Source organism: Leptodactylus fuscus, chromosome 11 (genome assembly GCF_031893055.1).
Source record: "Leptodactylus fuscus isolate aLepFus1 chromosome 11, aLepFus1.hap2, whole genome shotgun sequence".
Classification (NCBI taxonomy): domain Eukaryota; kingdom Metazoa; phylum Chordata; class Amphibia; order Anura; family Leptodactylidae; genus Leptodactylus; species Leptodactylus fuscus.
Window position 1 is genome coordinate 49,561,704 of NC_134275.1, and position 15,148 is coordinate 49,576,851.

General features: G+C 47.0%; 2 protein-coding genes across 2 annotated transcripts in view; one reads left to right on the forward strand and one right to left on the reverse strand.

The window, feature by feature from the left end:
• The first annotated feature begins 1,637 nt into the window (after window positions 1–1,637).
• On the forward strand, window positions 1,638–5,878 carry TTC9B (tetratricopeptide repeat domain 9B). Its single transcript, XM_075260398.1, is given in 4 exon segments — window positions 1,638–1,667; window positions 1,669–2,086; window positions 5,069–5,251; window positions 5,439–5,878. Coding segments are annotated over 4 exon segments (726 nt in total). The 3' UTR covers window positions 5,534–5,878.
• Window positions 5,879–11,117: 5,239 nt separating this feature from the next.
• Window positions 11,118–15,148, reverse strand: part of MAP3K10 (mitogen-activated protein kinase kinase kinase 10) — a 28,943-nt gene continuing 24,912 nt past the window's right edge. The window contains exon 10 of the mRNA XM_075260110.1: window positions 11,118–11,645. Within this exon, the coding sequence (XP_075116211.1) occupies window positions 11,251–11,645 (395 nt within the window). The 3' untranslated portion in view covers window positions 11,118–11,250. The remainder of the gene's footprint in view (window positions 11,646–15,148) is intronic.

Genomic DNA, 15,148 nt, shown 5'->3' on the forward strand with positions numbered 1-15,148 from the left:
CTGAAGCTGTATAAAGGGGAGATGGTCACAAACAGCTCAGGTGGCCTCCTGTAGGGGAAAAACCAGGGCTTTAGGGCCTCTAAAGCTACAATATCCCGGTGGGTCACTGAGACCAGTAATGTCGCTTATACCTCCCAGGGGATATCTCTGCCAGCCTTTCTTCAACCCAGGCAGTATCCACTTCATGTGCAGAAAGCAGAGCGCTTTTTCCTGGACCGGATTTGTGCAGCGGACTCATAGGTATCCAAGTCTACCTTTATCCTACATTATCAATTAAGGTACCGGGTTGCGGACTCTACTGCCTTTGCTCACACTGTCTTGAGCTCTGTCGTAGAGGGATCCCACCCAGAAGAGGGGAATTACTTGCTATCTCCCCACATTGTGCCGCTGGTACGGACGACAGGGAACAAGGGATTATGAAGATAATCTTGTTTTCCTTAGTCCTAACAGCGGCAGAAAATTTCCCACCCTTGGGAATCATATTTTATGTATATAAATGTATGCAATGTTTACGATTACTTTTGTATAAACACGCAGGAGGGAGGTGCTTGGGCCCTCTTATAGGGCAAGCCATGTATTTTATTGGCTAATTAAATATTCTGCCTGTCCTAACAGCACACAGGGGCAGAAATACCTCAAATTGTGCCGCTGTTAAGACTAAGGGAAACAAGATTATCTTCATAATCCCTTGTAATATTTCAACTATGGAGACAGCGATTCACAAGAGGAAAACACTGTTATCAATTAAAAGGACACTAACCTACCTATTTGCAGGGCTGGGGTGATATGCTGGTTCTGGTGACAGTAACCTATCTATCTGCAGGGCTGGAGTGATATGCTGGTTCTGGTGACAGTAACCTATCTATCTGCAGGGCTGGGGCGATATGCTGGTTCTGGTGACAGTAACCTATCTATCTGCAGGGCTGGGGCGATATGCTGGTTCTGGTGACAGTAACCTATCTATCTGCAGGGCTGGAGTGATATGCTGGTTCTGGTGACAGTAACCTATCTATCTGCAGGGCTGGGGTGATATGCTGGTTCTGGTGACACTAACCTATCTATCTGCAGGGCTGGGGTGATATGCTGGTTGTGGTGACAGTACCTATCTATCTGGAGGGATCGATGATATGCTGGGACTGTAATGTAAGTGAAACCAAATAAACCAAAACCAGAGAATATAAAAAGTTTTTTAATTTACTTTTATATTTCCAACTTTTTTTTATTATTGTACAGTGATTTCTTTCTTTCTTTACGAGGTTGAGGGATTGTATCAGTGCCAGCACCGCAGACCCCAGACCCTCGCCTATGCAGAAATGTGTCGTCCCCCCCCCCCCCTCCATGTGCAGATGTCCAGTGGCCGCATTCTGGATTAGGGAGATGTTCACACTCGCGGCTCGCTCCGTTGCGGTCTATGAGAGCTGCGGCCGGCGCAGAGTCCTGGGCATCTAATCACTAATTTAGATTCTTGCCTTCTGATTTGTATATAAACCCGTCTGCCGTCCTCCTCTGTACAACGCTGCGGAATATGTTGGCGCTATAGAGTGAAGGTGATGCTGATTATTGGGTGTATTGGGAATTATTGCCATAGATGAAGCCTCAAGGGGTTAAGAAGCGATGGCTCAGCTGTGGTACCCAGAATGCAGTGGGGGATGGACTGCTTGAGCTCGCTCTCTCCTCCTCCTCCTCCTCCAGCATCCTCAGCATCTCTGCCGCTCATCCCTTATGCACAGAACGTACATCCAGAGGGACAAGGCGCTGGGATACCCCCAGCATGGACCCCCCCCAGTGAGGGCAATGGGAGACCAGGGCAATGTAGGGGGTGGGAGACTGCCCGCCAACCCTGAGCCCGAGATGGAGGCCAGGATCCAAAAAGCAGTGGAGTTCAAGACCGAAGGCAACCGCTGCTACAAGGACAAAAAATTCCGGGATGCCATAGGCAAGTATCACCGGGCCCTGCTGGTGCTGAAGGGAGTCCATGAAGATGGGGAGGAGAGGAAGGCCAATGGCGGAGCTGGCACAAGGATGACGGAGGCTCAGAAGGTGCGGGTGGAGGCCACAGAGATCGAGTGTTATGACAGCCTGACTGGTAGGTGGTGGAGGCTCTGGAGGAGGGAGGGGGAGGAGGATGCACTCATGTGGAAGTGACAGAGATTAACCCTGTGAATTGGGAGCTTAGGGGGGGCTCAGGGGTCCTGCATGACTGTTAACCCCTTGTGTGCCGGCGGTTGCACCGGAGTACCACGAGCTCCCACCGCTCAGGGGAACCATGAAGAACATGTCTGATAGCTCCATACTGGGTGTCCCCCTAGGAAGGACCAGACTCCATGTTTCAGGGGCCCTTCCAGCAACCCTGCAGTAGGAGGGACAGACTCCATGTCATATTCCTGTGTCACCCTGCAGGGGGCGGTACCGGTGCCATGGCAGACTTCAGTCTCTACCACTGTGTGACCCTACATTAGGAAGAGACGTGGAAAGCGCCCGTCTGTACTTTAGTGGCTTTCCCATAGGCAAGTCTGCTGTACCCGTAAATTGTACCGTGTTACAGAAATGAGAGAGAATCCAAATAAAAAAACATCTCGTTAGGGCAAGTTGGTAATTTACTTTCTTTACTTTGTTTTTAGGAAGCTGAGTGACGACTAAAATGGTCCAAAATATAAGTTTGATTGGAGTTGATGTCTTTTCTAGTCTTCTGAACCACATTTCTGGTGACCCCTACATGGTATCATGTCCCCTTGTGGCCCCTACATAGTATCATGAGCCCTTGTGGCCCCTACATAGTATCATGTCCCCTTATAGCCCTTATATAGTTTCCTGTTTCCCTTTTAGCCCCTATATAGTATCATGTCCCCTTATATCCCCTACATAGTTTCTTACTTTCCTTATAGCCCCTACATAGTATAATATTCCCTTATAGCCCCTGTATAGTATCCTGGTTCCCTTATAGCCCCTATGTAGTATTGTGGTTCCCTTATAGCCCCTAAATAGTATGCCAGTTCCCTTATAGCCCCTACATAGTTTCCTGCTTCCCTTATAGCCCCTATATAGTATCCTGCTTCCCTTATAGCCCCTACATAGTTTCCTGCTTCCCTTATAGCCCCTACATAGTATCTTGGTTCCCTTATAGCCCCTATATAGTATCATGTCCCCTTATAGCCCCTACATAGTATCCTGGTTCCCTTATAGCTCCTACCTAGTATCCTGGTTCCCTTATAGCCCCTATATAGTATCATGTCCCCTTAAGCCCCTACATAGTTTCTTGCTTTCCTTACAGCCCCTATATAGTATCATGTCCCCTTATAGCCCCTACATAGTATCCTGGTTCCCTTATAGCCCCTACATAGTATCCTGGTTCCCTTATAGCCCCTACATCGTTTCCTTATCACCCTTATATAGTATAATGTTCCCTTATAGCCCCTGTATAGTATCCTGGTTCCCTTATAGCCCCAATGTAGTATTGTGGTTCCCTTATAGCCCCTATGTAGTATTGTGGTTCCCTTATAGCCCCTATATAGTATCCTGCTTCCCTTATAGCCCCTATATAGTATGCTGGTTCCCTTATAGCCCCCTATATAGTATTGTGGTTCCCTTATAGCCTCTATATAGTATTGTGGTTCCCTTATATCCCCTATATAGTATGCCAGTTCCCTTATAGCTCCTATATATAAATAAATACATACATATATACAGGTTCCCTTATAGCCCCTATATAGTATGCCAGTTCCCTTATAGCCCCTATATAGTATCCTGCTTCCCTTATAGCCCCTATATAGTATGATGGTTCCCTTATAGCCCCTATATAGTATTGTGGTTCCCTTATAGCCTCTATATAGTATTGTGGTTCCCTTATATCCCCTATATAGTATGCCAGTTCCCTTATAGCTCCTATATATAAATAAATACATACATATATACTGGTTCCCTTATAGCCCCTATATAGTATGCCAGTTCCCTTATAGCCCCTATATAGTATCCTGCTTCCCTTATAGCCCCTATATAGTATCCTGCTTCCCTTCGTGGCTCCTCCATTTCCCTGAGAGTCCTCTCCGGTGTCTGCAGTGAATGAGGCTGTCAGTGGCAGCAGGTTACTTCTAGGGCGAGGTGCGGGTGTCCGAGGCGGGATTCTCAGCGATCAGACATTTCTGACATCTCCATACAAGATGGCTTCTCTATAGAGATGAGGAAACCGATTTGTTCAAAATGTTCAGTTTTTAACAAAATCTAATAATTGGCGACTTCACTTGTCTCGGATGAACTAAAATGTCTCTTCAGACCCCGGAGTGTAACATGTGGGGCCTCTCTTGGGCCTCCTCGTGGCGTTCGGCGCTCTCTTTTGGTGTCCTTGGTGATGTTATGTGCCCCGGGTCACCATTGAGGCCTGTGATTGGGCCACAGTGGTCACATGGGCGTGTCATGTGTCATGATGCTCGGCCCATGTGATTGCTGTGGCCCACTCATAGACCACACTGGTCTCCCCGGGCAACGAGGAGACTGAAAGGGGGCGCCGGACGCCGCAAGGGGAAGGAAGGGGAAGGGAAATGTTTTATTTTTTGCCCTCCCTGAGGTCTCCATCCATTATATTCCGGGGTGTGAAGAGAACGAAGAGCATAAAAAGGATCAAACTTGTCCGACTTGAGTCAACTGAACAGGAAGCAAATGTGGTGCGCCTCACCCATCTGTAGGCCTCATCTCCCATGTAAAAGCTGCAGTCGCCATCACTTGTGTATGACGGAGATCTGGGTGTGCGACCTGCTGCTCGTGGTCTGGGGTAACATTGAAGGGCGGCCCAATAAGACTGACGTGTAGCGTCTGCCACGTGGTGTCCAATCTGTAGTGTCCGATCTGTAGCGTCTGCCGTTTAGTATATACTACATAGTGTCTGCCATGTAATATACATCATGTAGTGTCTGCCACGTAGTATATACTATATAGCGTCCGCCATGTAGTGTACATCATGTACTGTCTGTATACCATGTAGTTTTCACCATGTCTTGCCTGCCAGGTTGTACAAGTGCCCCTCTCTGCCCTATTGCCCCAGTAATATTTCTTCTCCCCCGTATTTGCCCCACAGCCTGTTTGCTGCAGTCGGAGTTGGTGAACTACGAGCGAGTGAAGGAATATTGTCTGAAGGTGCTCGAGAAACAGAACAGCAACTTTAAAGCTACATACCGAGCCGGAATCGCCTTCTACCATCTGGGAGACTATGGCAACGCCCTGCTCTATCTTAAGGAGGCTCGAAGTCGGGAGCCTACAGGTACGGTCACCTCCGATCTCTGGTCACAGACCCCCAGACTCCACAACCCCAGCCCCAGAACCCTCAGCCCCAGAACCCCCAGCCCCAGGGGGACACTGGGCGACTGATCCCCTGCTGTGTTACAGACAACCAGTAGTTTAGAATGGCCACTGTGTAATACTGACATGAGACTCTTCTGTTTCCACAGACACCAACGTTCTTCGCTATATTCAGCTGACAGAGATGAAAGTGCAGAGGTCAAGCCAACGGGAAAGGAAAGGTTTTAAGGAGGTGATTGGATAACCCAACGTTTCGAGCCGCTCCTGTCCTTCACCAGATTTGTATGTTGAGATACTTTGAGCAGGATGATGATGGCAGACACTGAGCATTGCCCAGGGCAAACCCCCCCAGTCTGGAAGAATCGAGCAGCTCCGGCAGATTATTTTATAACTACCTATAATGTGTCCGTGTGTATTTGCGTGTTCTCCTGGCTATAGGCGACCACACACACATATGGCATATTCCTATTGGACAGGACATGCTCAGTAGCTCTGGAGGCAGCAGCATGCTGATCATAAGGACGCCCCAATCTCCGCTGTAACCCATATCGCAAGGATTACCCCAAATGTCGAATGAAACAAAATGACTCCTTCCAATGACTCCAGGTCCAAATGTGCACCCCTCTACATGTCTCCTACCCATCTATGTGTCCGTGTCCTGCCCCTCTAAGTATCCTGCCTCTCTACATGTCCTCCCCCTCTACATGTCTTGGGCCCTTCTACGTGTCCGTGTCCTGCCCCTCTACGTGTCCATGTCCTCCCCTCTACATGTCTCCTGCCCCTCTACGTGTCCGTGTCCTGCCCCTCTACATGTCTGTGTCCTGCCCCTCTACATGTCCGTGTCCTGCCTCTCTACATGTCCTCCTGCTCTACGTCTCCTGCCCCTCTACGTGTCCATGTCCTGCTCCTCTACATGTCTGTGTCCTACCTCTCTACGTGTCCGTGTCCTCCCCCTCTCTGTGTCCATGTCCTCCCCCTCTGCGTGTCCGTGTCCCCCCCCTCTGCGTGTCCGTGTCCCCCCCTCTGCATGTCCGTGTCCCCCCCTCTGCGTGTCCGTGTCCCCCCCTCTGCGTGTCCGTGTCCCGCCCCTCTGCGTGTCCGTGTCCCGCCCCTCTACGTGTCCGTGTCCCGCCCCTCTACATGTCTGTGTCCTGCCCCTCTTCATGTCCTGCCCCACTGCACAGGCCCAAGGACAACCAATCAAATGACTGCATTGTGTTCAGATTTCTGGGAATGATCAAGACCCTTCTAGAAGCCGATGTTATTGTGAAGCCCGATCTGACCGTTCTTCGCGCCTCTGCACCTTACACTTCTATACATCGCTTTGCACTTTCAGCATAAGCGGGAAACGTAATTCAGACGCTCTGACACCCTCACGCCATATGAAGTGAAATTGTGGCTCGTTCTTCAGTCTCAGAAACATAAGGATGTCTTGTAGGACTTTCTTTTGTAAATAAAAGACGACAAACTCCGTGTCCGCATTTTCTTATTAAATCAAAAAGTGAATAAAAAAGTGACGAAGGGAAAAAAATGATCAAAAAGTTGAATAAAAGTCCAAAAGGTGTTAAAAAAGTGACTTAGATTCAGATTTCTAATCCTTTATACAGGTTTATATGGTCATGTGACTTGTGGCCTTGCCTGGGGGGGTAATTACCCTCATGGAGGCAGATTTACTGTTTTTGACTCCTCCCTCGTTTACTGTCACAGAATTCTGCCAGTAACTTGTGCCCTGTGTTGTGGCGTCTCCAGCCTCACATCCTTCTTTGAATCTGGGGGGGGACATCATGTGGTCTGGGATATTACCATATAAGCCCAAAGCCTGTGCTAGCAGTAACAGGCTATTACTACTAGCACAGTCTTTGGGCCTATATGGTAATATCGCGTGATATCTGGCACATTACCATATAGGCCCGAAGCCTGCTAGGATTAACATTGGATCCCAGGGAGCTGAGTAACACTGTTTATTATGTTCCCTCACCTCCCCTGGGGCTCCGATTATTATACTCGGGGGTGGGGGTGGTCTGAAAAGACCCCTGAGTATAATAATAGTGGTAGTGGGATTGCGGCCTGGGCCTGCTCACTACCGCCCTCCGCGGTCTATAGTACAAGGGGAAGCGGAGGGCAGCAGTGAGCAAGCCCAGGGAGGTTGGTAAATAGGCCGCTATCTGTTGGGGATACTCCAGCAGGTAGTGGCCTATTATAAAACAAAACAAAAAAAGTTATTTTACTTACCGATCTTGCTGCTGCTCCTGCTGCCGCCTCCTCTTCACCCGGCAGTAAGACGCCTGCGTCTCAACGTAAGGGGCATGATGACCCTGCCTGCGTTGAGTCGCAGACGTCTAAACCAGCACAGGAGAGGGGCCACTTGGGTTGTTTTAAGTTTAGGCAAAATAAGTAAAATAAAATGTAAAAAATTGCTGCGGCTGCCAACCCTCCGGAGCGCCGCCTGAGGCTGTTGCCTCACATTGCCTCATTAGAGGTGTGGCGTTGGCCTATATGTGATATGTGCCTGGGCTGAGGTTAGCTCTGGACCTACAGCAACTCCAGGACTACAACATGGGATGAGGACTAAGCACCGGCCGCTCCGACTGGAAAAATGTCAGATATCGGCCAAGGACAGGACGATGAGGAGTTACAGGAAAGGAGAACCAAAAGTGAGGCCTAAAGATAATATGGAGAAATGGAAGACAAGATGGAGGGCAGGAGGCGGGACATTGTAGGGACTAATACCATGATGTAATAACTACAGATGAGTGAATACTATTCGAAACTCCAGTTTCGAATACCTCGCTCCCATAGGAATGAATGGCAGCGGGTGAACTGCAAGGGGATAAGCGCCGGCCGGCACGCGGCTGCTCCCATTCATTCCTAGGGAGTGAGGTATTCGAAACTGGAGTTTCAAATACTATTCGCTCATCTCCAGTAATAACGTATGAATATGATGTAATAATATAGTAACACACTATTGTAATGTACTAAGGCCTGGTTCACATCTGCATTTGGGTTTCCATTTGGGGGGTCGGCTTGGGGACCCCCCGAATGGAAACCTAATCCACAGGTAACCGATTTTTTAAGTGGACCCCATAGACTATAATGAGATCTGTCAGGTTTCTGTCTGAAAAACGCGGAGAGAAAAGCGCTGCTTACATTTTTATGTGGAGAAGGGAACGGAATCCCTGACGTGAGTACGAAATACGATGATGTCATAGCGACGTGATAGGATTATGGAACGTACCAATGATGGCATAGCGTAGTAATCCAGTCCTCAGGCTGCCTGCCAGTGGCCCGTTGACCTGCTCCGCCATATTGACTGTGGCTATTAGGACGGACAGGCAGGTCATGGTGACGTCTTCTATTATTAGGATGAGGTCACAGGTCACGTTTCGTGTTTTTGTCTTTGCTTTCCTTCCATAATCCAGAACTTCTTATTTTTAGTTATTTTTTTTACTTTTTACTATTCTGTAGGAGGCCACGGAAAAGTCACAACGTGGTAAATTTAGGGGAAGCTGCAGAGGGGCGATTCTCTTTCTGGTTTTGTTGTAATGTGATTGCAGATTTCCCGCAGGTCCCAACGTCAAAATACTAAAGTTAGAGAGTAGAGATGAGTGAGTAGTTAAATACTCGATATTCGTTTTGAGTAGCCCCTCAATATTCAACTACTCGAATCGAATATCAAATCCTATTATAGTCTATGGGGGGAAAATGCTCGTTTCAGGGGTAGGCAACATTCGATCGAATTGAACTTACCAAGTCCACGAGTGAGGGTCAGACTGGATTCTCCGAGAAGTCTTCTCCGTGCAGCGTCCCTGTGGTGTCTTCCAGCTCTGAATTCACTCTGCCAGGCATCGGGCCTAGGCAGAGCCAACTGCGCATGCCCGCACTACAAGAAAATGGCTGCTTACAGTCAAAGTGGGCAGTTTCTTGTAGTGCGGGCATGCGCAGTCGGCTCTGCCCAGGCCCGATGCCTGGCAGAGTGAATTCAGAGCCGGAAGACGCCGCGGGGAAGCTGCGCAGAGAAGACTTCTAAAGGTAGGAGAAGAACCAGCGTTGATTGGCCGACTGTATAGCATTCGGCCAATCAATGCTGGTTCTGCATCGAATTTTTCCATTCGAATAGCGAGTGGTACTTGATCGAGTAAGAGTATTTCGAATACCGTAGTATTTGATCGAATACCTACTCGATCGAGTACTACTCGCTCATCTCTATTAGAGAGATTTTTTTTTTTTTTTGTTTTAATAACTAAACAAATTAAGAACTTTGATAAAACCTAAAGTTTTGCCGCCTCGTCGTGTTGTGACCCCGGTGACGTTTTTATAGTTCTCTCTACACACCTATGGGGGGAGGGGGGTTGTAATTTTTATTTGCTCCATTTTGGGGAATGTTTGAGATGTTTCGGTCACTTTTTTCACCATGTTGTTTCTCGTTACGATGTTCAGTGAATGGAATAAATATTGGTAAATTTTCAGAGTGAGGCCGTCTCTCACGTGCGGACCCCCTATCTGTTTAGGGTTAGTTGTGTTTCCTTCTATATGTGATCTAGGAATGGGGGAGGGGATTCAAAGTGTGTTTTTCAGATTTTTAAAATACTCATTTATTTCTTATTTTACACTCAGTAGCCGGAAGTTTTGGCCCCTCAGGCAGCAGGTTCTGGGGGCCCCGATGCCCCTATAGTTACACCCCTGGCCAGATTCTGCCTTTCCAATCATAATTTTCCTGACGTTAGAAAAAATAAAAGGGCTTTTTTTCATCTGTAATAATAAGAGGAACAACTCGCAGTAACTGCAGCAGGTAACGGCCTAATTTACTTACCGATCCTCGCTCCTGCTCACGGCCGCCTGCGCTTCTCCTCCTACGGATATAGCTGTGAGCAGGAGCGGAGATCGGTAAGTGAGGCTGCAGACCCATGAACCCCAACAAACACATCTATCACTGTACTCGGGGGGGTCTTTTCAGACACCGGAGTATAATGATCAGAGACCCAGGGGAAATGTGGGAACATAAACACTGTTACTTACCTCTCCTGCACTCCAACAGACTTCGGGCCTCTTTGGTGATGTCACAGACATCACATGGGCCAGACCTGCATCATTATGCGTTGCGACGCAGGCCTGGCTCACGTGACGTCTGGTCAAACATTGAAGAGACCTGCAGGGAGAGCACCGAAGCCCAGGAGAGGTCAGTAACTGTTTTTTATGTTTGTATCCTCCCCTGGGTGTCCAATCATTACATTTGTCATGTCAAATGTTGTCCTTGGGGCCCAGTGTTTCCTCGTTACACCACGGACAGGTATGTCACCTCTACACACTCTACAGCTACCCCCTATGTGGTGTCCTACGTGGCTCCATCATGGAGGAGGTGAATGATGAGGGACAAGTCTGCTGCTGACTAATCTGTAATACATCAGGCACCAAAGCTAACAGCACTTACTGTAATAATAGCAACAGGTGCAGGCGCAGGACAGACTGGTAGAATCTTTATTAATACTTCGGCGAATGGAGCACAGGGCGAGGAGTGCTGTACACCCTTTAGCTGCTGGAAGTCACTACGTCCTGCCTATTGCCATGCTACAATGGAACTAAGCCAGTCAATCCCAAAATTTTTCAGCAAGGTCTTTGATGCCCCAAGACGGGGCAGATGATAAGGAGACTTGTAAACAAGATGGTTCAGCAAAGGCTCAGTCACTTTCACAGAAATCAATAAAATCATCCAATCCTGATGTATAGGGGGGCATTTGGGGTACTTTTCTGTGTTGTCAGGCCCCGGAGCTGACAACATGGAACCTGCCTGTTCCGTTTCAGCAAGGAATGACATGGTAGTGGGAGGGGGAGGGGGGGTCCCGTATTTTATTGACTCATTTTTTTCATACCCGTTGGGATACAACCACAAATACATTCATAAGAACCGCTCCTTTCCTTCACCAGGCAGCGGGCGATAATACTTGGTGCCGATAGTCTTGTATGTTAAGACACATCCGCTCCCATATTATAATAAGGGTCAGTCTGCGGCCGCACCCCTCCCCCACACAAAGGAACAGTGTTGTCCAGTCTCTGTCCTTCCACCTCCATGTCCAGTAGGGTCTCCTCAGCTCCCCCCACCTGGATACCATCCGTGGATCCACTGGAGCTGGCGTCCCCTCCGCTGCCAGATGGCGATGAACTGTGAGTCCGAGAAAGGGACACAAATTTCCAAGGGTCCAAACGGGGCCGGCTAGAAGAGGGTCGAGGCCGAGGGGCAAATTCCAAGGTGGTAGGTCTTTCTACTGCTGAATCCTTGTCATGGGGTTTACGTCTGGCTGGAGGAGGAAACACAAAGTGGGGGTCTGGAAGGCGAGGAAAAGGAGTGTGCTCTCGGGAACCTGTGGGGGTAAAACAAGGGGTTATGAGATCATGTTTATGGTCCCTTAGTCCTAGCGATCAGTAGCCGCAGAGGGGCCTCACCTTTGTGACCCCCCTTACCCATATATATTTTCAATGAAGCCAACCATGGAGGTTTTTGGGCAGTGTCCATGCTGTAGGGTTCTACTGACCTTGTGCCAGAACTCACTGGGCCAGAAGTGGAAAGGGTCATATGAGACAGATCAGTGATCGCTGGAAGTCACATCTATAACTGGATCCTTACCAGTAACCACTGAGGCCACAGACTGGTCCCACTGGTCCTGTGAACCTCTCCACTTTTGGCCCGATGTTTTTGTTTTTCACCCGCCCGACTGCCCTGAGTTTGATATAATTCCTGGATAACTCCTTTAAGCAGAAGATGAACAACCAGTACTCAGAGCAGGAAAATGGCAAGAGTAACTTGAACAAGCAGGGCTGTAGCTATAGGGGGTGCACAGATACCATATACTACCAGCTCCAGGACACTGGGGGTAGTAGATTACTCAGACATATAAAATACTAGCTGGTACCCGCGACTTCGTCTGCGGTGATTGTAGAAGTGGGTATATACAGGCGTGGGTAAGGTCTTCGTACTGTGTATAAGGTATGGGATATGAAATGTAACTTTGTATCTTGTTTTTGCTTTAATTCAGAGAATACGTGAGACTTTTGTGTTGAAGGTAATTTGTATTTGAGCTGCTATACGGTGTTGTGAGAAACTTTACATAGTGACTTTGGGACAGAAGTATTTTAAGTTAACCCTTTCCCGCCGATGGCATTTTTTGATTTGACTCCCCTCCTTCCAAACCCCATAACTTTTTTATTTCTCCGCTCCCAGAGCCATATGAGGTCTTAATTTTTCCTGGGACAAATTTTTCTTCATGATGCCGCCATTATTTATTCTATATCATGTACTGGGAAGCAGGGTAAAAATTCAGAATGGGGTGGATTTGAAGAAAAAATGCATTTCTGCGATTTTCTTACGGGCTTTGGTTTTACGGCGTTCACTGTGCAACCAAAATGACCTGTTCCCTGTATTCTGTGTTTCGTTACAATTCCGGGGATACCAAATTTATATGGTTTCATTTACATTTTGACCCCTTAAAAAAAATCCAAAACTGTGTTAAAATTTTTTTTTTTGAAAAGTCGCCATAGTCCGACAGCCGTAACTTTTTTATACGTGCGTGTACGGGGCGCCTTTTTTTGCAGGGCCGGGTGTACTTTGTAGTTCTACCATTTTCGGGAAATGTTATTGCTTTGATCACTTTTTATTCAAATTTTGATCAGAATCAAAACAGTGAAAAAATGGCGGTTTGGCACTTTTGACCATTTTTCCCGCTACGGCGTTTACCGAACAGGAAAAATATTTGTATAGCTTTGTAGAGCAGGCGATTTCGGACGTGGGGATACCTAACATGTATGTGTTTCACGGTATTTAACTACTTTTATATGTGTTCTAGGGAAAGGGGGGTGATCTGAATTTTTAATCCTTTTTAATTTTTTTTTATATTTTTTTTTTAACTTTTTTTAAACTTTTTTTTTTTTGCATGTATTAGACCTCCTAGGGGTATTGACATGGGTGGGCGGTGTCGCGGATTGTCAGAGCGGTGGGGGTCGGCAAACATGGCTGCTCCGGAGCGTTAAAGAGAACCTCCTGGAGTATCGTTAAGGTGAGGGGCAAAGTGGTAAAGTATATGTATATGTGATTGTGTGGGGTTAGGGGCGAGGCTGTAGAGGGGAATGTGAATTTTGGGGCTTGCTATGGTCCAAAGTGTGTGAGATTGCAGAGATGGTGGTGTGAGTTTGGGTTTTGTGGGGGTCCTGGCACAAACGTATGTGCGCTATTGTGACGAAAAGTAGCCTATTGCGCAATCGGGTGTATTAGCTATGTTTGTGGAAAATTTCAGCCAAATCGGTGGAGCGGGTTTTGCGTGATTGAGGAACAAACATCCGAACATCCAAAACTCACAAACCCACAAACTTTCACATTTATAATATTAATAGGATACCTGTTTCAAATTTTGCATTGGGGCCCAGGAGCTTCATGTGACACCTAAAGTATAGAAGTGGAAGGACTACAGAAGTCTGGGGGGGTTTGGACGGTGCTCCCATTATGTATATGGTGCTCCTATTATCTATAGGGTGCTCCCATTATGTATAGGGTGCTCCCGTTATGTATATGGTGCTCCCATTATCTATAGGGTGCTTCCATTATGTATAGGTTAATATCTACAAAAAGTGGTCCAAGAAAGGACAACCGGTGGACTGAAAACAGGGTCATGAAGCTTACTGATGAGCATGGGGTTGTATATGGCTGGTTCTGTATGGGATATATGGCCCATAGGTTATAGGGGCAGCAGGACAGCCATGGATTGAGGCACATTTACAATAGAACGTATATGATCCCATATATCATCCTAAGAAAACATTATCAGTAAATCTGGCAGAGCACCAGAGACATCCTCCTGTACGTATTAGTACCATATAGAAGTATTTGGTCACTTTAGACGGTATTGTAGACTGTATGTATATGTATAGTATATACAGTCCTATGAAAAAGTTTGGGCACCCCTATTAATCTTAATCATTTTTAGTTCTAAATATTTTGGTGTTTTCAGCAGCCATTTCAGTTTGATATATCTAATAACTGATGGACACAGTGATATTTCAGGATTGAAATGAGGTTTATTGTACTAACAGAAAATGTGCAATATGCATTAAACCGAAATTTGACCAGTGCAAAAGTATGGGCACCTCAACAGAAAAGTGACATTAATATTTAGTAGATCCTCCTTTTGCAAAGATAACAGCCTTTAGTCGCTTCCTGTAGCTTTTAATCAGTTCCTGGATCCTGGATGAAGGTATTTTGGACCATTCCTCTTTACAAAACAATTCAAGTTCAGTTAAGTTTGATGGTCACCGAGCATGGACAGCCCGCTCTCAAATCATCCCACAGATGTTCAATGATATCCAGGTCTGGGGACTGGGATGACCATTCCAGAACATTGTAATTGTTCCTCTGCATGAATGCCTGAGTCGATTTGGAGCAGTGTTTTGGATCATTGTCTTGCTGAAATATCCATCCCTGGCGTAACTTCAACTTTGTCACTGATTCTTGAACATTATTCTCAAGAATCTGCTGATACTGAGTGGAATCCATGCGACCCTCAACTTTAACAAGATTCCCGATGCCGGCATTGGCCACACAGCCCCAAAGCATGATGGAACCTCCACCAAATTTTACAGTGGGTAGCAAGTGTTTTTCTTGGAATACTCTTTTTTTTGGATGCCATGCATAACGCCTTTTTGTATGACCAAACAACTCAATCTGTGTTTCATCAGTCCACAGGACCTTCTTCCAAAATGAAGCTGGCTTGTCCAAATGTGCTTTTACATACCTCAGGCGACTCTGTTTGTGGCGTGCTTGCAGAAATGGCTTCTTTCTCATCACTCTCCCATACAGCTTCTCCTTGTGCAAAGTGCA